This window comes from Theropithecus gelada, chromosome 6 (assembly GCF_003255815.1).
Source record: "Theropithecus gelada isolate Dixy chromosome 6, Tgel_1.0, whole genome shotgun sequence".
Lineage (NCBI taxonomy): Eukaryota > Metazoa > Chordata > Mammalia > Primates > Cercopithecidae > Theropithecus > Theropithecus gelada.
The window spans coordinates 13,775,898-13,796,820 of NC_037673.1; the positions used below are offsets into that span (position 1 = coordinate 13,775,898).

At 38.5% G+C, this 20,923-nt stretch overlaps 1 protein-coding gene across 1 annotated transcript in view; it reads right to left on the reverse strand.

The window, feature by feature from the left end:
- Positions 1–20,923, reverse strand: part of DNAH5 (dynein axonemal heavy chain 5) — a 252,364-nt gene that overhangs the window by 58,501 nt on the left and 172,940 nt on the right. Inside the window, exons 56-65 of the mRNA XM_025388138.1 lie at positions 19,712–19,943; positions 18,461–18,575; positions 18,033–18,209; positions 15,044–15,247; positions 11,767–11,946; positions 8,179–8,316; positions 3,493–3,628; positions 2,569–2,885; positions 1,464–1,619; positions 442–624 (exon numbers count right to left, since the gene is read on the reverse strand). Coding sequence (XP_025243923.1) covers positions 442–624; positions 1,464–1,619; positions 2,569–2,885; positions 3,493–3,628; positions 8,179–8,316; positions 11,767–11,946; positions 15,044–15,247; positions 18,033–18,209; positions 18,461–18,575; positions 19,712–19,943 — 1,838 coding nt within the window. The remainder of the gene's footprint in view (positions 1–441; positions 625–1,463; positions 1,620–2,568; positions 2,886–3,492; positions 3,629–8,178; positions 8,317–11,766; positions 11,947–15,043; positions 15,248–18,032; positions 18,210–18,460; positions 18,576–19,711; positions 19,944–20,923) is intronic.

Sequence of the window (20,923 nt, forward strand, 5' to 3'; positions counted from 1 at the left end):
GAGTACGAAGTTTTAATTTTATATTCTAAAAGCATAATAATGAATCAAATGAAAGAAAAACCTAGATGTGTACCAGAAAATTAAAAGTCAACAGGTTAGTAGAACTCATAACAGAACACACTTTTCAGCAAAATCAAGTAATTTAAGACCAGAATAATGATGCTGAAGATGAGACTGATTCCTCGTAGTTTCACCATCAGCCTGTATCAAGGCAATCGATGACATATGTAATTTATGAGACATATGTGAAACATACGGGTAGATGATTGGTTAATAATTTCCTTTAGGAAAAAAAGAAGATACTTGGAGATTAATGGGAAAAAAACACAGGGAATAAAAGGGGAGAAACTCAGTCCTATTACAACTGTTATTATCTTAATTTTGTCAGTGAAATATGACATTAAAGCAATGCAGAATGGGAGGGAGCCACACTTCACTCACCTGCTTCTCTGTGAGAATGACCCTCCCAAGTAACTGATCTTCTAGACCTTTCATGGTGACAGTGAAGTCAATGATGGAGGTACGGGCACTTATCTCAGGGGTATAGGCTGGGTTAGGCAGTTTGGTGGTAATGTAGAGTCTAAAGCCATCCAACACATCTACTTCCTTGTCACCAACTTTCACCTTTTTTATAAAAAGAAATTTAAAAGTAAGAAAATAGAGATATACCTTACTATGTCTTTTTTGTATCAGATCAAGTATTGTTTTAAATAATGACATAACTGGAGATCATTTGTATACTAAAAAAGAAATGGTCATGAGGCATCTGCACAGCTTCAGACAACTAGGAGGAAAGGAGGGAAGCAAAGGATGGAAGGAAGACTGAATATAGAATTTAACACCAAAATTGTGATCACACTGCAGGAGTGAGATGGATCCCTTACCCAAAATTCAGTTCAGAGGTTGAGACTGATGATGCTACACATGCATCAAAAGAGTATAAAAAGGCTTATTACTCACATGATGAGACTGTGGGAGAGATCAGAGCAGGTTCCCAAACAGGTCCCAAAAACTGGCTTGAGAGAGCAGGGAGGGGCAGCTGCTCTAGGACTTTATGGTGTTTAGGGGGTAGAGCTGGGCTGAGGGTTCCCACACATAGGTGTGGACAGGGTGTTGCATGGTTTGAATTTTCAACTTGTGCCAAAGGAGGGGGCACCCAGGTTTTATCAGCTTGCCCAGATGTGAGTGGAGCAGAAGGGGAGAGGGGAATGGAGAAGCTTCTAAACTATCAACATCAAGAGGCAGTCAGACCCCTTCACACACTACAAAAGTGAAGTCAATATTCCTAAAGGGATTGCTCTTGGATATTTTAATCCAAAGTCAAGAAGTGTAGAAGAGAAAAACAAACCTTTCCCATGGACTCAAATTTAAGTTGCTGCCTATTAAGAGAATTCTATCTATGTCACATTGACCTGGCCTCATGGTAACTGTTCTGCACATTGTCATCCAGACGTTTAACCTACCTTAAAGGTAGACCCAGTTTTAATGAAGTTTCTTTCCAAAACATTATCTAGTGCTGGATCTAGTTCCTCTCCAACATCTTCAATAAGCAAGGGCCTTCCAAGAGAAAGGCTGTCTTCCAGGTGGTTTCTGAAGTACTTGTGATTTAAAGACGTGATCTAGAAGCAGGATCACAAGGTTCAAGGTTGCCGTTGACAGACATTATTATGAAGCAAGCACAGGGATAACTGTTTTCAAATGCAGCCTAAAGCATTCTACTACAAGAGGCAAATACAAATTGAGCATCCAAAATGTCGCAAAATACAAAACTTGTTGAGAGTCCACATGACGCCACAGTGGAAAATTCCACACCTGACCCCTGTGCTTTCTGATGGTTGAATGTACACAAACTTTGTTTCATGCATAAAATTGTTTTAAATATTCTATAAAATTACCTTCAAGTATATGAATAAGGTGTATATGAAACATAAATGAATTTCGTGTTCTGACTTGAGTCCCATCCTCAAGTTATCCCATTATGTACGTGCAAATATTCCAAAATCTAAAATCTGAAACACTTCTGATCCCAAGTATTCAGGATAAGGGGTCATTCACCTTTTACACAGATTTTTAGAGATCCTGGATTTTGAAACCCACACTTGGTGAAATTGTAAAGAAGTTTAATTGTTTCCATTGTTGTTTAGTAAACCATTATTTTGTTTTATTGGGAAGCATGTAAAGGTTCTGTGTGGCAGCAATGTTTTTTCTTCACCACTACCATTTTTGTGACAAATAATAATGTGATAATTAGGAAGTATTCATGCAAAATGCTGCAGACTTTGTGTGATACAGCTCTGCCATTCTCTGCTCATCAAAGAGAGCCCTGGACCCTGACAGAATAATCTGAAACCATTGAAAGATGGCATTGGTAGAGATTAACACATATGCAAATAATGAAAGTTTTAGAAAATATTTTCATATTAGATTTAAGCTTGCATCTGCTACTGCTCTACCTAGGATTATAAAAACATCTCTAATGTTTTCAAATATTTCTTTACTCTTGGATTTTTGCTTATCTGAGGCAATAAAACTTAACCGGTAACATAAACATACTAATACACAAATTACCTGGAGTTCATTTCGGCTTTCTTTATTTTTAATCCAGATCTTGCCTTGAGTCTGTGGATCAATTAACAAAGGGTAACGAGATGCCTTCGTGACAATAATTCCATTTTGAATGGACAGGTCATCATTTGGCAGACCTTGGAGGTTCCATTCACTAATAGTAGGAGTATCAATCAACATCTCATTGAGATTTAGGTTCTTTCCAAATGGAATTTTCCGGGCTTTCATTTCCTTCCGCCAGTCATTTAACAGAAGATCACGAAACTCTTGGTTAAATGGACCAGAATAAGATAGAAAAGCTGTAGCCAACAGTACATCCCCTAAAACAGAAAACAAACACCACTGAAATACTTTAGGTTCATCCTTGTAATTGTACAGCATATTAAAAATGAAAAAAATGTAAAAGACAATAATTCTTTTAAACTAAATTCCACAAATCAAACTGGAAGCACATGTGGCTGTGCCAGTGAATAAGCAGTAGTCTGGTTTATTAGTCAATAGGGTCCAAGTGGCCTACCAAGTGATACCTGCTAGCAGTCAAGCACTGGATTACTTTTACTCTCATTAGAAGTGAAAAGACGGCCTCTAAGTTTAAGAGAATCAAACCTCCTAAGACAGAGCCTTCATTAAATGTGACCTTGATCAATATACCAATGTACTCACAGAATTCTAAAGTGACCTGATAATAAAAGGCATAAAGATAGTTAACACATCTAATAAGGACAGCACAGATGCCAGACCAATGTCTCTTTCTCTGAAATAGCTGGAGAAACACACACACACACACACACACACACACACACACTAATTTGAAATAATCAAGCATTGTTTTTTATTTGGATTAAAGTATAAGCTGTCTAAAGTATAAGCTGTCGAATTCCCTATCACAGTCAACACACAATCTCATTAATAAAGCAATTTACATACCTACAAGTCTTTTGGTTTGTGCAGCAAACTCTTGGCTTTGCTGTGTCCATCTTTCTTTTTCACCTGCCAAGCCACTGATGAGTGTGGAAGCTGTCTGCATCTTGTGTCTGCATCGCTCTGCGTCTTCAAGTAAGGTCTAACAAAAGTCATAATCACAAGAAAACTTTTACTGAAATAAATATAGCCTCTGGCTCAAAAATATAACTGTAGAACATACCATATTATCTGCCTTCCTGAGACACGTGAGCCATTACTTCACAAGAAGCATGACATTCTATTTCCATGTGTCTGTCCAGTCCTCTCTCTTTTGCCCTGTCCTCTATCTTATCCCCTGCCCATGGAACTTGGCTGGATGCAGTTTCGCTCTTGTTACCCCAGCTGGACTCCAATGGTGCGATCTCAGCTCAGTGCAACTTCTGCCTCCCGGGTTCAAGCGATTCTCCTGCCTCATTCTCCCAAGTAGCTGGGATTATAGGCATGTGCCACCACGCCCCATTAATTTTGTATTTTTAGTAGAGATGGGGTTTCTCCATGTTGGTCAGGCTGGTCTCAAACTCCCAACCTCAGGTGATCCACCCACCTCAGCCTCCCAAAGTGCTAGGATTACAGGCATGAGCCACCATACCTGGCCGGTGCTTAGTTCTTAAAAACAAATGGCTCCAGTGGCTCACGCCTGTAATCCCAGGACTTTGGGAGGCCATGAAGTGGGCAGATCACTTGAGATCAGGAGTTCAAGACCAGCCTGACCAACATGGTGAAACCCCGTCTCTACTAAAAATACAAAAATTAGCCAGGCGTGGTGGCAGGCACCTGTGATCCCAGATACTTGGGAGGCTGAGGCAGGAGAATTACTTGAACCCAGGAGGTGGAGATTGCAGTGAGCCAAGATCATGCCGCTCAAATCCAGCCTTGGCAACATAGTGAGACTCTGTCTCAAAAAAACACAAAAAGCAAAAAACAAATGGCTCTGTTTCTTAGTGTTTAAGCAACAATTGCTTATTCTACTTGTAAAAATCTAAACTTATGAAATAAAATGGGTATGGACAAAAGTTTAGCTACATGACAAGTCATTGGGTGTTCAAATATATATATACATGCTAAGTGTCTAACAATAGAGGATTATTTAAATAAATTATAGTGTATCCATGAATAAGAATACTCTGAAGCCATCAAAAAAAATCCTATAAAAATTTTTATGACCAAGAAAGAAGAGCACAATATATTAAGTTAAAAATTCAATTTATAAAATGGTATTCCTAAATTATCAGTTATGTTGAGTTTAAAACACATGTGAAAGGCATATATTATGATATGAATAATAACAGAATATGATTAATGTTTATCTCCAGGGTTACCTGTATTTTCCATAGAGACATGAATTGCTTTTGTAATAATAACACATTACAGTGCTTTTCAAAAGCAGGATATTTATTCCGCTTTGTCCTAATCTATTTTCTTCCTCTAGAGTTAAGGCAAAAAAACTTAACAGTCCATCAGACAGGCACATCCCCTAACCACAGCCCCTCATATCTGTTTGTTTCCTTCAAGAAGGAAGGTGCCAGTTGGGAAGGACAATCCTACATCGTTTATTAGAAAAAAAAAAAAAACCTTTTTATTTGTAAGATACTTTTAATATTGATTTGCTTTCGCTAAATTCTTCAATCCCAATTCCATCAGCCAAATCAGAAAATGACCAGGCCTCTCCCTTTCTGGCTTTTGTTTTCTGGAAGCCCAGGCTTCTTTGGGGGATTACAATTTGGGAGAAGAGAAAGGAGCAAATGTTGAGAATGCAAGAGAAAGAAAACCGTAAGTTCCATGTGTTCCCCCCAGCCTGTTGAGGGAAGCACACGGGACTTACTGGGTTCCCTGAGTAGTACCCCCATCCTCAAGCCCACTCTCTCATAGGTCCCAGAGAGGTGACCAGCTCTCCTGCAGGCCTAGGCAAGCTGAACCCTAGGCAAAGGCACTGGCTTCTGCATGGGGCGTAGCCAGGACACACTCTCCTTCAATGGGCCATGCAGGCCTGGGCCATGGTGAACTATAGATTGGAACCCTTCTCCTGCCTTTTGGGAGGCCCACAAACCCCCGGACTTTCATGGAGTCCTATGGAGGGAGAAAAGCAACAAAAATGACTGAAGATCAAGTTCAGAAGTTGGTTGTAGGAATGTCCAGATTTTTTATTTTTTTAATAAGGAATCTGACATTTGTTGAAATTCAAGTTTTAGAGTTAGAGCCATACTGTTACAGTTCTTCTGTGCTCCAATGATTATTTACCTAACCAATAGCAGATGCTCCAAAACAATAAAGCTTGCTGAATGAATTAAGGTAAAAATGTTAAAATTTACACGTAATAAAATGAGAAGGTAAAATATTTTCCCTGTGTTCAGTAGAGCTTCCTGATACAAATAACCATTCAAAATGGCAGAAATGAACACTCCTTCCAAAGTAGATTCTTTCAAACTGCCATAATGTTTTCCATACATAAGTGAATTTTATGAGGCATAAGTATACAAACCCATATAAGTGCTACTTCTTTTTTATAATTTAATTTTCATTTTAAGTTCAGGGGTACCTGTACAGGTTTGTTATGTAAGTGAACTTGTGTCATGGGGGTTTGTTGTGCAGATTTTTTCATCACCCAGGTATTAAGCCTAGTACTTGTTATTTTTCCTGATCCTCCCCCTCCTCCCACCCTCCACCCTCCAATAAGCCCCAATAATGCAATGTGTGTATGCATCCATGTGTTCTCATCATTTAGATTCCACTTACAAGTGAAAATATGTGGTATTTGGTTTCTCAGTTCCTGTGTTAGTTGCTAAGGATAATGGCCTCCAGTTCCATCTATGTTCCTGAAAGGACACAATCTCATTCTTTTTTATAGCTGCGTAGTATTCCATGGTGTACGTGTACCACATTTTCTTTATCCAGTCTATCACTGTTGAACATTTAAGTTGATTCCATGTCTTTGCTATTGTGAACGGGACAGCAATGAACATACTCACACATGTGGCTTTATAACAGAACGATTTACATTCCTTTGGGTATATATCCACTAATAGGACTGCTGGGTCAATGGTATTTCTGTTTTTAGGTCTTTGAGGAATTGCCACACTATCTTCCAGAATGGTTGAACTAACTTAACTCTGACCAACAGTGTATAAGCATTCTTTTTCTCCGCAATCTCACCAGCATCTGTTGTTTTTTGACTTTTTAATAGTAGCCATTCTGACTGCTGTGAGATGGTAACTCACTGTAGTTTTGACTTGCGTTTCTCTAGTGATCAGTGATATTGAGCTTTTTTTCATATGATTATTGGCTGCATGTATGTCTGTTTTTGAAGAGTGTTTGCTGCAACGAAAGCGAAAACTGACAAATGGGATCTAATTAAAATAAAGAGCTTCTGCACAGCAAAAGAAACTACCAACAGAGTGAAGAGACAACCTATAGAATGGGAGAAAATTATTGCAAAATATGCATTTGAAAAAATCTTAATGTCCAGGATCTATAAGGAACTTAAAGAAATTCACAATAAAAAAAAAAAATCTCATTAAAAAGTGGGCAAAGGACATGAACAGACATTTTTCAAAAGTGCTACTTCTTTAAAGCTTCCAAAAGCTTTTACTTTGCTTGCAGGAGACTTGTCTTTAAGAGAATATACCATACATTCTGCAGATAGTGAAACTGAAATGTTTATCTAAACTCTTATCAGGACCCCTGTAAAACTAACAAAGCAGGAATTTCAATTCTGCCAAGTAAAGGCTGAGAAGAGGTAGGGGTGAATTTCATACAATTATCAAGGTAAAACAGAGTGAATCTAGCTGTTATCTACCAAATATAGGATTTATCAGAGGCAGATACAGATTTTATTAAGCCAAAAGCTTATATACTCTAGGGAGAGCACTTTATTTAAAAAAAAAAAAAAAAAGTATGTATTTAAGAGAAAAAAAAGTGACAAAATCCTGGTTACTTAGAAACTCAGGTACTTTTCCTCTGTGATCTCTTTAGACATTTGACTTGAATGCTCTAAAATGAGAACAAAGATAGGTAAGGCACTAGGCTGCCTTGGTTCATGCCTGTAATTCCAACATTTGGGAGGCCGAGGCAAGTGTATTGCTTAAGCCCAAGAGTTCGAGACCAGCCTGGGCAACATGGTGAAAACCTGTCTCTATAAAAAATTAGCCAGGCATGGTGGTGAATGCCTGTAGTCCCAGCTACTTGGGAGGCTGAGGTGGAAGGATCATTTGAGGCCAGGAATTCAAGGCTGCAGTGAGTCATGATCATGCTATTGCACTCCAGCCTGGACGACAAAGCAAGACCTTGTCTCAATAAATAAATAAATAATAAATAAATAAATAAATCCACCCTGCCTACTTTGCAAGTTATTTCAAAGATTAAATGAGATAACATGGGAGGACACGATTTGAAAAACATAACAAAAATGCTACTACACAAGATGCTATCATTATTACCATCCCCGACTAATAAAGAAACTCAGAATGGCTATGTTCCAGCACTGACTGCCATCTTGACTGACCATCCTGTCATCTCACCAAAGATCCTTGGTGTCCATTATGTGCTATGTATGTATTATGTATAAATTCAGTGAATCCCCACAAAAACCCACACTCTTGGAGAGAGAAGCCGTGGAGATGTGTGACAGTCCCTGCCATGACAAAGGGCAGTTACCTGCTTTTCAGTCATGGCCTGTTCATACTCAGCCTGCACCACGTCGAGCTCCGCCTGCTTGTCATCCAACTCGGCCTGGGCTTTCTGCAGATCCTGCATGGCCAGGAAATGGCGATTCTCTTGCACCACCAAGTTAGCCTGCACAGGACACGCACAGAGTGAAGGGATGGGCAGCCAATCTCAAAACGTCCCTCATTTCAGGGTCTGAGAACTCAACTACACCACGTGTTAATACCTTTGCTTTGTTCTAGCTCCAGGATCCTTTCGAATCACATTAAGTCCTGAACAAATCTTAATGTGAATTTGACATAAATGTGTATAAGCAGAAAGTTACAGTTCATTAGAAAGGGGGTCAGCAAATATTTTCCTTAAAGTGCCAGATAGTACATATTTTGGGCCAACAGGCAAAATCAAAACTATTGCTCATGTACTTATTTTAGAACTATTTAAACATGTAAAAACTACTCTTATTTCACAAGCCATCCAAATATAGGTAGTGGGCTAGATTTGGCCCACGGGTCACAGTCTGCCTAGATCAGAACACTGTAATATTAAATGTATATAGGTAAATTATAAAACATGTTAATATTAAGAGTTGTAAAAAAACAGTATTTAGAACTATCTGCCTAGCAGGACTCATCACTGTTGAGGAATAATAAAGGATGGAAAATGATTTTTACTGATTATAAACATCTAGGTTTTGTGTATCGTGGTGGTCTTGACATTGTTCCTGTCACTTTCACATATTTCTTGCCTTCTGGAAAGCATATTTGATACCTTGAGCTGTGACTAATTAAAAAGGTTTGTTTTTAAAGAAGCTATTAAGATACAATCAAAAGACTTAACCAAAAGCAATATTAGCAAAAGATGAGATGTAAAAAAGTAGTTCATGCCTAAGAAATTTAGATCCTTTAAAATCATTTTTTGAAACCAAATTTTCCCTTTCAAGTTTACAAAATGTTACTATTGACTTTCATGGGATGACTAGAAGGCATAGTCTTTCTGAAGCATTTGAGAAAAGATGATTTTTAAAACACTTTTGAAATAAATTATTTTCCTATCTCAAAACTTCAGGCTTCCAAATTTGGGCAGAATAAATCTTTACGGAAAACCTCAAGAGTTCCATAATTGACTAGATCCAGTGATGGGCAAAAGCATCGCTTGTAAGTTACAATTTAAAAAGAACCTGACTGGTGGAACATTTTTTTCTCAGCCCTGCAGTAAGCTGCAACTGTTGCCATGGCTTCAACACGGAAGGAAAAAGTAAGGTCACCATGTTAAGCAACTTACAAATTAAAGTCACTTACTAATGACAAACTATTGGAAACCCAAAGAATTTGAACATTTTCTAGTACTTTACTCACCAATAAATAAATAAAATTTTTATTAAACGAAGCTGTCAACAATTGCTAATCAAAATCCTTCAAACTCAATTAATTGCTCAACTTAGGAGTTGTAGAACTCTGTGCAGGTAGCTTAAACCCGGTGAGCTTCAGTTTCTTCATTAAAATATTGAAAAACTAACTCCTAGGACTTTTTGTACGGATTAAATAAGAAAACATATGTAAAATCCCAAGTCTAGTCCCCAGCACATGAGTTCAATAAACAGTAGATGTTGTTACTGTTATTATCCATGTACAATATTTAAGTTCTGCTTTTTTATAATATCCTCTTTATTTGTACATATACTGATTTCCATGAAGTTTTATAGGAGAAATCTCATTATAAGGAACTTGAATAGAATCTAAATTGCTATTGCTGTAATTCATACTTGTTTGAATGTATTCACTACTAGAAGTCACTTAGCCCAACTACAAGGATTGCAAGATGAAAGACAGCAGCTCCTCAGTGTGTCCATTACTAATTAGTGTCCAAGAGATTCCACCTGAAGTTTACCAAATGCCCTTGACCTCTCCTCATTTAAGAAGCAGGGGATTGCAAGTGAAGCCCCTCCAGGAAGAAGGGAAGTTAAAGGCTTAGGTCTGAATTTCTTAATAAATTCAACAGAACCACTTGGTGACAATATGTACTCACTTACTCTTCTACTCCTCCCTACACAGCAAACATGGATCTGTGTAACAGCATGTATTTTTCTGACTGACGTAAGAGGAACCTGACAAGCTGTGTGGTCCAAGATGCTAGATACTTATAAGAATATAAGAGAACAGACTTCTCAGAAAGAAAAGCATGGGTTGTAGGAGCAAATAAAAAGGTTCCCACTTCTGATACTGTTCCCTTTCCTTCCTACTGTAGGACCCAGATTGTCTTGAGACAAGCTGAAAGCTGAAATGTGGATGGCATTGAACACAGGGGAAGAGATCTCATTGTTCTTATGCAAGCCTTGTTCAGAATGTCCATGTTTAAAGATTTCAACAATGTACTTTAACAATAATAACAGAAAAAACTATGCATCATGAACTTAATTGTAGTTCTCTTTAAGACACTATGCATGGTTACTCACTGGAAAAGTATGCGAAGAATGACCTGTACTTTTCACTTGATATAAATATTGGCTCTAATTAAGTCAATATCAAATTGTCCATTTTTGAGCTACGCTGAAGTCTTCAATAGTCACAATATCCATGGTGTCAGACAGCATGACATCGATTATTTGCTCTGAAATTCTCGGACTCACATGACTCTTTGTCCCTTTAGGTTGTCCTAGGACCTCAAGAGCCTCAATTGCTGAATAAATGGTCTTGGTATCACAACAAGTAGAAACAAAATAGAATTTGCAACTCTATGCCTATCTTCCTGATACTCTTGATTACTTGTATGATGACTATTAAGTTTCCTGGGTAGTTTACAAGTATAAGTAGAATTTAGTTGATGATTAAGAAAGATGAGACCCATACAAAAGCAAAATAACCAAGCCATGAGATATGATTTTGAGACTTCAGCATTTCATTTTCAAAAAACACACTCTCCATTGCCTCTCCATTTGCTGAAGACTGCCTCTTTTAATGGTAGGGGAATATGCAAAAATGAAGCTTAAGTATTCAATTACACAAAGGAAACATAAAGCGTGTCTAAAAAGTCACATTAAATAACAACTATTCAGATATTCAGTCTCTTTCCTGAGAGACAAAACAAAAACGGAAAAGGGAGGAATATGTCATGCCTTAAGCCAAGCTAAGACCAGCTTCCAGCATGTTCTGTCTTGACCCTACCTCATACATAGGATTCTCTGGATACAGATCTTAAATATCAGCAGAGGATTCTATGCTACAGTTTGCGGTGTTTTTTTGTTTGCTTGGTTTTTGTTTTTTGATGTTGTTGTTGTTGCTGTTGTTTTTTCAAGTTTGCATTGTGGAGGAAAACTATCGAGCAGCCCACAATGGACTTGTAGTGAGCATCATTGCAGAGAGTCCGTCCCTGCTTAGAGGCTCATACGGTTCTGATTAGAGCAGGATTACAAAGAAGAAAGAAACATCCTGTGCTTGGCCTTTCTAATGCTCCCTCTCCCCATGGACCTGAGTACCCTAACACCAGAAGCCACAGGCACACGTGCTCCTGTGAAAAGATAAGATCAGCTGACCTGTAGACTCCGCCCAGCCACCTTCACCCAGGTCTGCCTAGGAGGCTTACCTTCAGAGGCAGCACCTCTTTGTTTATAGAAAAGAAGGAAGCCATGGCTTTCGTCCAGGAACAAAGACCAGCTACGTTTCCACATACGCGTTTAGCAGTTTCGATGTTATAGTCAGGCATTTCAAAGTAAGGACTCAAAAACTCTATCACCTCTTCATTGATTGTGTCTTTTGGGAATTGCTATGGAAGAAAAGAGTAAAATAAAGTCAAAACACTTCTTTCCATGAAGTCATACTTGCGTCATGCTCTCGATGTTACTGAAACGACTGAACGACCACAAATGAATGAAGGGCATTGTATTTTGTCACTATTTTAAGATATTAGGCAAAAGTCCTAAAGGGAAATGCACAGTAAGAAATGATAGCAAAGAAGTCTATGAGAGCACACTCTGTCTTCTGTAGGAAAGATACCAACCTTAAATAAATACAGTGAGATCCAGGGAAAGAGCAAATTATTTAGGTGACGAACACTAATATGGTTATTAGAATTTCCAGAGCAATAAAGATTTTTTGTCATTAATCCTAAATAGATGAATTATAAGCCCATAAAATCCCCAGTGAAAAACGAATACAAGTGTATTCAGTCTGAGGACATATATATTTAGCATTTATCAGCAACTAAATGCTTAATACATTCAGACAGAGGTTTTATTAAACTCACCTAAAATGTGAAGATAATAACTTGGACATTAGGCTTTGAGGGTGATGAATTAATTTTTAATCACAGAACTATCAAGAATATGAGAGAATTATTATCTTCTGGTGGGATAACATTTTAAAATAGTCGCAGAAATGAATTAAGAATGTCTTTCTGCATCAGAAAAAGCAGACTGACCAAACAATGAAATTGGATCTTTTAAAAGTGGTGTTTGATCATTTAAAAGAGGATGAGTAAATGTTTTCCAAGCAGAAAGAAATTTAGCACCTAAATAATTTAGTGACACAAACCTTCACAGAACACATAATGCATAGTAGAACACACTCTCATTCAGACCTCGTTTAATGTAACTCATGTTTATGAGACTTGAAAAATCGTAACCCCCCAAAAATTAAAAAGCCAGATGAAAGTCTGGGAGCAACAGAAGGTCAGGGGTGACAATGACAAATAGCAAGGGAGAGTCCAAGAGCAGGGGCTTTGCCACCAGGTAAATGTCAGGAACCTGGAATCACTTGTCAGGATTCCACCCAAAGTCCAAGTCCATTGGCAGAATCTCATATTATAATTATCTGGGACAAATCTGTTTGGCCCACTAGTTTCATAAGCTACTTATTGTTACAGCCGTTGTATGCGCCTCACCACAGGCTCCAGCCATAGCGGTCACTTGAGCAATGCCGAATTGAAAACTGAAAGAAAGATGGTGCTGAATTCACAACTTGGGAAATAGAGGTGGAGTGGGTATTCCCAATTAATTGCTTTGAGATTTGAACATGAAAGAAAAGACAATAAAGCTTCCAGAAGAAAACTAGAAATCTGCCTTGGATGTGGGCAAAGATCTCCTAAACAGAACATAGAAAGCACTATTAGGAAAAATATTAATAAATTGGACTACATTAAACCTAAGAATTTCTGTTTATCAAAAGACACCATTAATCGAGGGAACAACTAATGCCAGAAAGCAGCAGAAGATATTCGCAAACATATAAATGACAAATTAGTCACATTTTATATATAAGGAAATTCTACAAAGTAATAAAAAAAAATTAACTGGACAAGCAATTCCAACAGGCACTTAACAAAAGAATTCCCCAGAGGCTCATAAGCCTATGGAAAGGTCGGGAAATACAAATTAAATCAACAATAATAAGACACCACTACAAACTCATCAGAGTAGCTAAAAGTAGAAAACAGTGAGGATGTTGAGCAACTCACACACTGCTGGTGGGTATATATACTGACACACCATTTTTGAAAACTCTTCAGCACTACCTACCAAAGCTGATTAAATGTGTATAACCAAAGGCCCAGAAATTCCACTCCTGAGCATGAAACCAACAGGAATGCATAGCTAGAGCCACCAAATGACCAATATTCACAGCAGCTTGATTTATAATAGCCATAAATTAATACTAACCCCAAAAATTCATCAACAGTACAGGGACAAACGAAATGAAGCATATTACAGTGTTTCACACTGGTGCTGGTTCAAACAGGCTTGGAAGATATGATTGTTAAATTTCCAGGAATTCTACAAACTTGTTAGACTCAGTCGTTATCAAAAATTAAAATATATAAGCTTACAATTAAATAAACAATATTTCAAGCAAAGGTTATAGTCAAAGCTCATAACTTGCTAATTCTGAGACTAAATTTTACTATCATCTGTGCTTTTGAGGTCATTTACAACTATTGTATATATATGGTGGAAACGCTACACAATGGCATACTACCATGCACCTCTTCTCAACTCTAGATGCAGCAACATCATTTTGGCAGCTTAAAATAGCCATCATGGGAGTGCTTACACCATGGCAAGACTTCAAATCAGAGCTTTTTTTTTGCTTTTTTTTTTTCCTTTCTCCCTTAAGAATCAGTTGTTAAACATTTCTCACACACACTACAGCACATTTATATACTGGGAAACTATATAATAATGAAAAAGGAAAGACTGTTATTTGCAACAAAAAGAATGAATTTCACAGACATGTTGAATGAAAGAGGTCAAAACAAAAGCGTTCATACAATATTATTTCATATATGCAAATTTCAAAACAGGCAAAGCGAACTATCTGGATAAAGGTAAGGATACAATTATCTTAAGGAAAGTTATTGACTTGGTTGGGGCACAAGAGAGATTTCTGGGGCCTGAAAATATGTGATTTTCTTCCAGTGTTCACAAATAGGTATATACATATGTAAATATTCATCAAGCTATACATTTAAAATTTGTGCATTTATTCATGTTAAGTTCTATCTCATAAAATTAAAAAAGCTGTAAATTAACACTAAAAAATTACTACTGAGAAATGCAAAATACAAATACTTGTATATATTTGTATTCATGTGAATATAATATAAACACACACTTATTGTCTTCTTAAAATGATTTTTTTAACTTTTATTGAAGTATACATAACACTGATGATGCCTTAATACAACTAAAATCTGTCAGGAAAAACTCTAATGCTAATAATGTTTTATATTCAAAACAGAAAGTTTTACTCTGAAAAAAACATGTATGTAGAGTGAATTCTTTCTTTAGAAACTTACTATACCAAAAGGACTCCTATGCCAGTGAAGAATGAGTTCCCTCTTAGCCCATCACCACTGAACTACCAACCTGTAAGTTCTGTAAAAAGTTCCCTGCAGTCATCAGTTTTAAGGATTCCTGCCAGGAGGGCATGGTACAGCTTTTTTCCAGGTCAATTTTGACAGCATTGACTTTCCTTTGAAACAGCAGCAGTACGCAATCCATGATCCGCATGATGAGATGAGGGGGACGGCCCAACGTGCGGACAGTGGCGATGTCCGAAGGCCTGATGGTCTGGGGGATGAAAGGAAGGATCAACCAACCTCAGACAGGAAAGCACAGACAAGCAAACCTTACATGTCCAAATGCTGCTTTTTCAACAGAGGACAGAAAACTGTTTTAAGTTAGATGCAGAGCCATGGGGTCTAGATGCATATTTAATCCCAAGGAAACACCATGTCCCAACAAATTCAAATTTATACTATTCAAACTAGCAGTGAGAGGAAGGAAATGTTGGCGAGCAGATCAGGAGCTGTGACTTCTCTAAAAGTGCACAGATGGCTTTGTGCCAGAAAAAAGAAAGATATAATCTGGAAGAAAAAGAATAGTCAGCACATAAGTAGATTTCGAGGTTCAAAACCAGGAAAATTACAGTATTTGCAGTGCTTTTTTACTCATTAGCTATGTAGGTCAAGAATCTGCCTCTCTCTCTTAAACAATTCAGGCTTGTCACTGTGGACCGACACCAGAGGGTAGCCGCAGGGCTGACAGATTGAATAATTAGAGGTTTCTTAGCTGGGAACTGACCTTTAAATGACGGGACTTGAGCAATATGAATTTTACGAAGCTCTCTCTTAGAAAAGTTCCGTTCAATTTCTAGTACATATATTCTTACAGAGTAAATGATTTAATAGTCACATACACCTGTTTTGGTTGATAATAACTGCTTAATCGCCTAAAACTCACTATGGAATAAGTATTGAAAAAATGTTAAATGTAAGAATTGGAAACAATCCTATCTCTAGGACAAATAGTATATATTCCTTCCTTCCAGATCTTCAAAACATCCATCTGGTTTGTATTTGCATCCTTTCTATCAAAAGACAGTAACCAATGACCTTCTAGTAAAAGTGAATGATTTTTTCTCCAAGGACTGAGGAAAAAGAAAAAACACTAAACTTGGTCAATTAGGAATGTAACTACATACCTTGAAAAGGTTTGTATATATATAGTTTTGCATTTATTTTTTGTTTTTTATTTTGAGACCTGAGTCTCACTCTGTCACCCGGGCTGGAGTGCAGTGGCGTAATCTCAGCTGACTGCAACCTCCCCCTCCCAGGTTCAAGTGATTCTCGTGCCTTGGCCTCCTGAATAGCTGGGACTACAGGCACACGCCACCATGCCCAGCTAATTTTTCTTGTTTGTTTTTTTTTTAAAGTAGAGACAGGGTTTTACCATGTTGGCCAGGCTGGTCTCAAACTCCTGACATCAGGTGATCTGCCCACCTCGGCATCCCAAAGTACTGCGATTACAGGCATGAGCCACCAAGCCCAGCCTATTTTAATATATTAATACTAGCATTTATGAAAGACAGACAGCTGGAAGTTAGGGTGAATGTGTAGTAGGGAACTGAAAATGGCAAACAGACCTTTATTTGAGGTGCGCAGCTATAAAAGAAAAGAGAAAAATAGAACAGCAGACAGTGAGGAAAGTAGGGTAGGGTCAAATTAAAGTTATATAAAATGTAAGGGCCAGGCATGCTTATTTTACTTTAGCTTTAAAAATAATTTTCAAACAGAATGGTGCTCAGCTGTGTTAGATGCCCAGGTAAAAGAAGTTGGAGAGGGGAACAAAAACTCAACCTGTTTCACCTAAGCATTAAAGTCCTCTTTTTTCTGCAGGCCAAGAAATATGACTGTTATATAATCTCCTATATGCTGTGGCAATAATAGAACAGTTATCTAACATCTGGAGATATTTTTTATTTTTGCTCTGAGCTGGTTAAAGTCAGATTAATATCAAGATAGGAAGAGACACATTCTCTGCACAAGATTTGTTATCTTATTTGTTGTATAGATTTAGGTAACCTGATGTCAAAATGTTAGCGTTCGTACATACCTGGAACTCTCTTAGTAAAAGTGAGTCTTCAAAACTGGACCAGCCTTTAAGGTGTGGCCTAGTTCACTAAACTCATTTCATTTTCTCAAACTCCAGCCTCCTTTGTAATTTTGCCATTGGTGTATTGCCACACAGTTTGATATGGTTTAGCTCTGTCCCCCCACCCAAATCTCATCTCAAACTGTAATCTCCACAGTCAAGGAAGGGACCTGGTGGGAGGTGACTGGATCATGGGGACAGTTTCCCCCATGCTGTTCTCATGATAGTGAGTGAGTTCTCAGGGGATCTGATGGTTTCAAAGTGGCAGTTTCCCCTGTTCTCTCTCCTGCTGTCTTGTGAAGAAGGAGTCTGTTGCCGTTCACCTTCTGCCATGATCGTAAGTTTCCTGAAGCCTCCCCAGCCAAGGGGAACTGTGAGTCTTTTGTTTATAAATTACCCAGTCTCAGGTAACATCTTTATAGAGTGTGAACACAGACTAATACACAATTCTACTGTTTAATTGCATTGGAAGCCTGCTCAAACTCTCTCATTAATGAGCTACATCACATCAGTAGTTCTTTAGTTGGGTAATTCATAGACAGAAAACATTGTATCTTACAGATCACCTACTCCAATGGCCTCAATGAATGAGTGAGGGAATGTTGCCTTAGAAAGTTGATGTGACTTTTCCAGCATTACAGCTTATTGATGACAGAGTTGAAATGAGGAGCCAGGACTCTTGACCACCAGTATATGGCACTGCCCAACACTGATGAGTGAAGAGAGTGAGATGTTAAGTAGAATATGCAAAATCCATAAAGAGCTAATAAAGTCTCTGGCAGAAAATATTACTTGGAATCACTCCAGTGGATAGAGCTTTGGTCTGAAGCAGTAGAGCATTTCCTTGCTGTTATTAATCTTTTTAGCCTTAGTCTGCCTCTTAGGCCCTAAAGTTGACATCTGTTATATCACATAGATGTACCTGCAATGCAGCTTCTGCCTCTTCCAAAGCTGGTTTTGCTGCTTCCAGTTTTTCTTCAGCAATGGCTTTGTCTTTAGAGATGCTGTCCACAATGGCCTGGGCCCTGTCCTTCACCTTCTGTACCTCAGCCTTGACCTTTTCAGCAGCCTGTGCTTTCATTGTCACTTCTTTTAAGACCTAATTCCATATAAAGCAAACAATACTTCGTCAAAAAGTACTAAACATCCAGCAGAAAATGCACATTTTTGCCTTGATTTGTTGATTTTGTCCACTCACCCAGTTTTTTATACATAAGATTAAGAGTATTTTATTCCAATGGAAAGTAATGTATAATTTGATAGTTAAAGCCACTGAATATGTATAGACCATTAACACTTGTGAACTTGGAATTCAAAAGGAATGTGGCACACGTATAAATGCCCACCCACCGTGTCGGCTTTATTGTTGGCCACTTGTAGCTCCTTTTCTTTCACTTCCAGTTCTTTACTCAAGGCTGCAACAGACTCTGAAGCTTCTTTGAGCTTTTCCAATCCAGTATTCATTCTGGGATTGAAAATCCAAGCAAACAATGTTAAAATGTGTAGGACTCGGATGCAATTTTCAAGTACTGGTCCACTAGTGAGTAGTAATGGTTATATCTGAAGATTGCATGTATGCAAGTAGCAAACCCAAGAGGGCTTAGCAAAAAGGATACAGGTCCAGGCTTGACTCTAGACGGATAATACGTATGTTCTTCACAGACCTCGTGCAAGAACAGTGAACCTGCTAGAACACGCATCATGAAATTAGGAACCATGAGGCTAGAATCTGTATCATGCAGGAAACATACTTAATGACATTAGACTAAATGACGATAGACTTCAAATGCTTGAAGCCCCGTCATGGAAGAAGGAAAATAATGCCTGTTTTTTCAAAAGAGACTAAAGAAATTAAAAGAAGAATGATGTGGGCTTAAGAAACAAATTTAAAGCCATCAAAACAGCTGTAGGAAGGAACTAGCTGCCTGCCTGAACCTGAAATAATGTGACCCTAAAGATGGGAACCCTCAGGGTCATTTCATGTAACCACCCACCCAGGGATTCCTTACCCTGGCTCATTCTAGCCATGCTCAGGAAGATGATCTGATTGTTCAGAAAAGCATAGGGCAGAGCAGTGACATTTGGAAGAAACTTCAGGGAAGCAGGGATGCTCCTTAGGCAGTGAACATATGCATCAACCTGGCTTTTCCCTCTCAGTCACTCAGAAGGGATGGGAAGAGAAGGGTGAGAAGAGGGAAGAGGGGATGTCTGCATTTGCAACTCCCTTCCAGGTCTATTACTTCTATCCTGAAGTCACTCAATATTACAGAAAGCAGTGGGCCACATAAAAACCTGGCAATAGTTTATCCTACTGGGCAAGGGATAGTCAATAGGCTCTAGAGGAAGGTTTCCCAACCTCAGCACCACAGACATTTGGGACTGGATACTTCTTTGTTGTGACAGAAAAGAACTGCAGGAAGTTTAGCAGCATCCCTAAGCCTCTACCCACTACATGCCAGCAGTACCCCTCCCCTGCCCTGCCGCCTCAGTTGTGACACCCAAAAATGTCTCTGGTCATTGCAAAACATTCACCAGGGCAAATCTGTCCCTGGTCGAGAGCCACGGCTTTAATATAGCTTTGTATATGAACATCACACTTACCTGTTGGCCAGGGTCTGTACCTCCATATGCTTTTCTCCATATATGAGCTTATAGCCCTGAATAAAGGAGAGGTATGATTTGGGCGTCACATGGGTAGAACGTCGGAATCTCTGGAAATAATCAGCACACTTCTCGGCCACCCCATCCTGGAAGGAGCCCATGCATTGGACCACCTCCTTCTTGATTTCCAAACTGCAGTCAATATCATAGGAAGCGAGGAAGTGCTCAGACACTAGAGAGCATAAAGATGACAGTGTGTGAAATATGAATGTAAGTTACCCTTTGAAAACTTAACTGTTTACTTCTAATACTTAGACATTTCTTAGGAATGCAAACCATTTTTGTAGCCCCAGCTAGGTCGATCTATGTCGGCATTTTTGGTCCCAGGCCTATAACATCAACAATTTTATTTTCTGTTTCATATATAAAACTATAAAAAAACTTTAAACCTCTCATCACTCTTTGTTGTCTGGTGCTTGTGCAGAGACATCTCTTCTACACAGCTGCAGGTTCTGGTCAGCAGCCAACCTGTTTTATGGCTTACATCAGGACAAATGGTACAAATAACTCAGAAATCAGTGCCCACCTGGTACTCATATTTAACAATGCCATTTATTTTGTCACTCAGAACCTGTCATACCCTTAGTTCCCCCCTGGCTCTGACTGCATTTGGCATGTGGAAACGCTCATCACTAAATTGTTTTATGCCGGAGTCATCTTGTTCTTAAATGTGGCAGCTGGTCATTTGTGGTCAGTTCTCATTTACAGTATTCTTTAAGAATGTTTGGGTAAAAAAAATCTCCCGTTGGAGACCTTTACCTTCCCGACAGCGCCAAATGGGGGACCAATTCTAAGACAGCCTTCCCTGCTATGGGAATAGGCTCATCAATCACCACGTACACCGAATGCCTGTTGCAGAGCCACCACAGAAATGGGTGCCATGGAATGAAAGAGGAACGTGAAACCTGGTCTCAACCCCAGGGAATTTGTAAGAGTCACACATAATGCAGTTAAAATTATCACAACCATTTCTATGTATCTCAGAAGAAACAGCCTATGTATGTAAGTATTGTAAAGAGAAATATGATCAATAAAATGGGAGAAAAATGAATCAAGTAAGCAAGGCTTAAAAAGGCAAAGACATAAAAATAGTATTTATCACCATCAGTACTCAATTACTAAAGTTCTTAAGGTTGTTATTGGGGGGCTGTA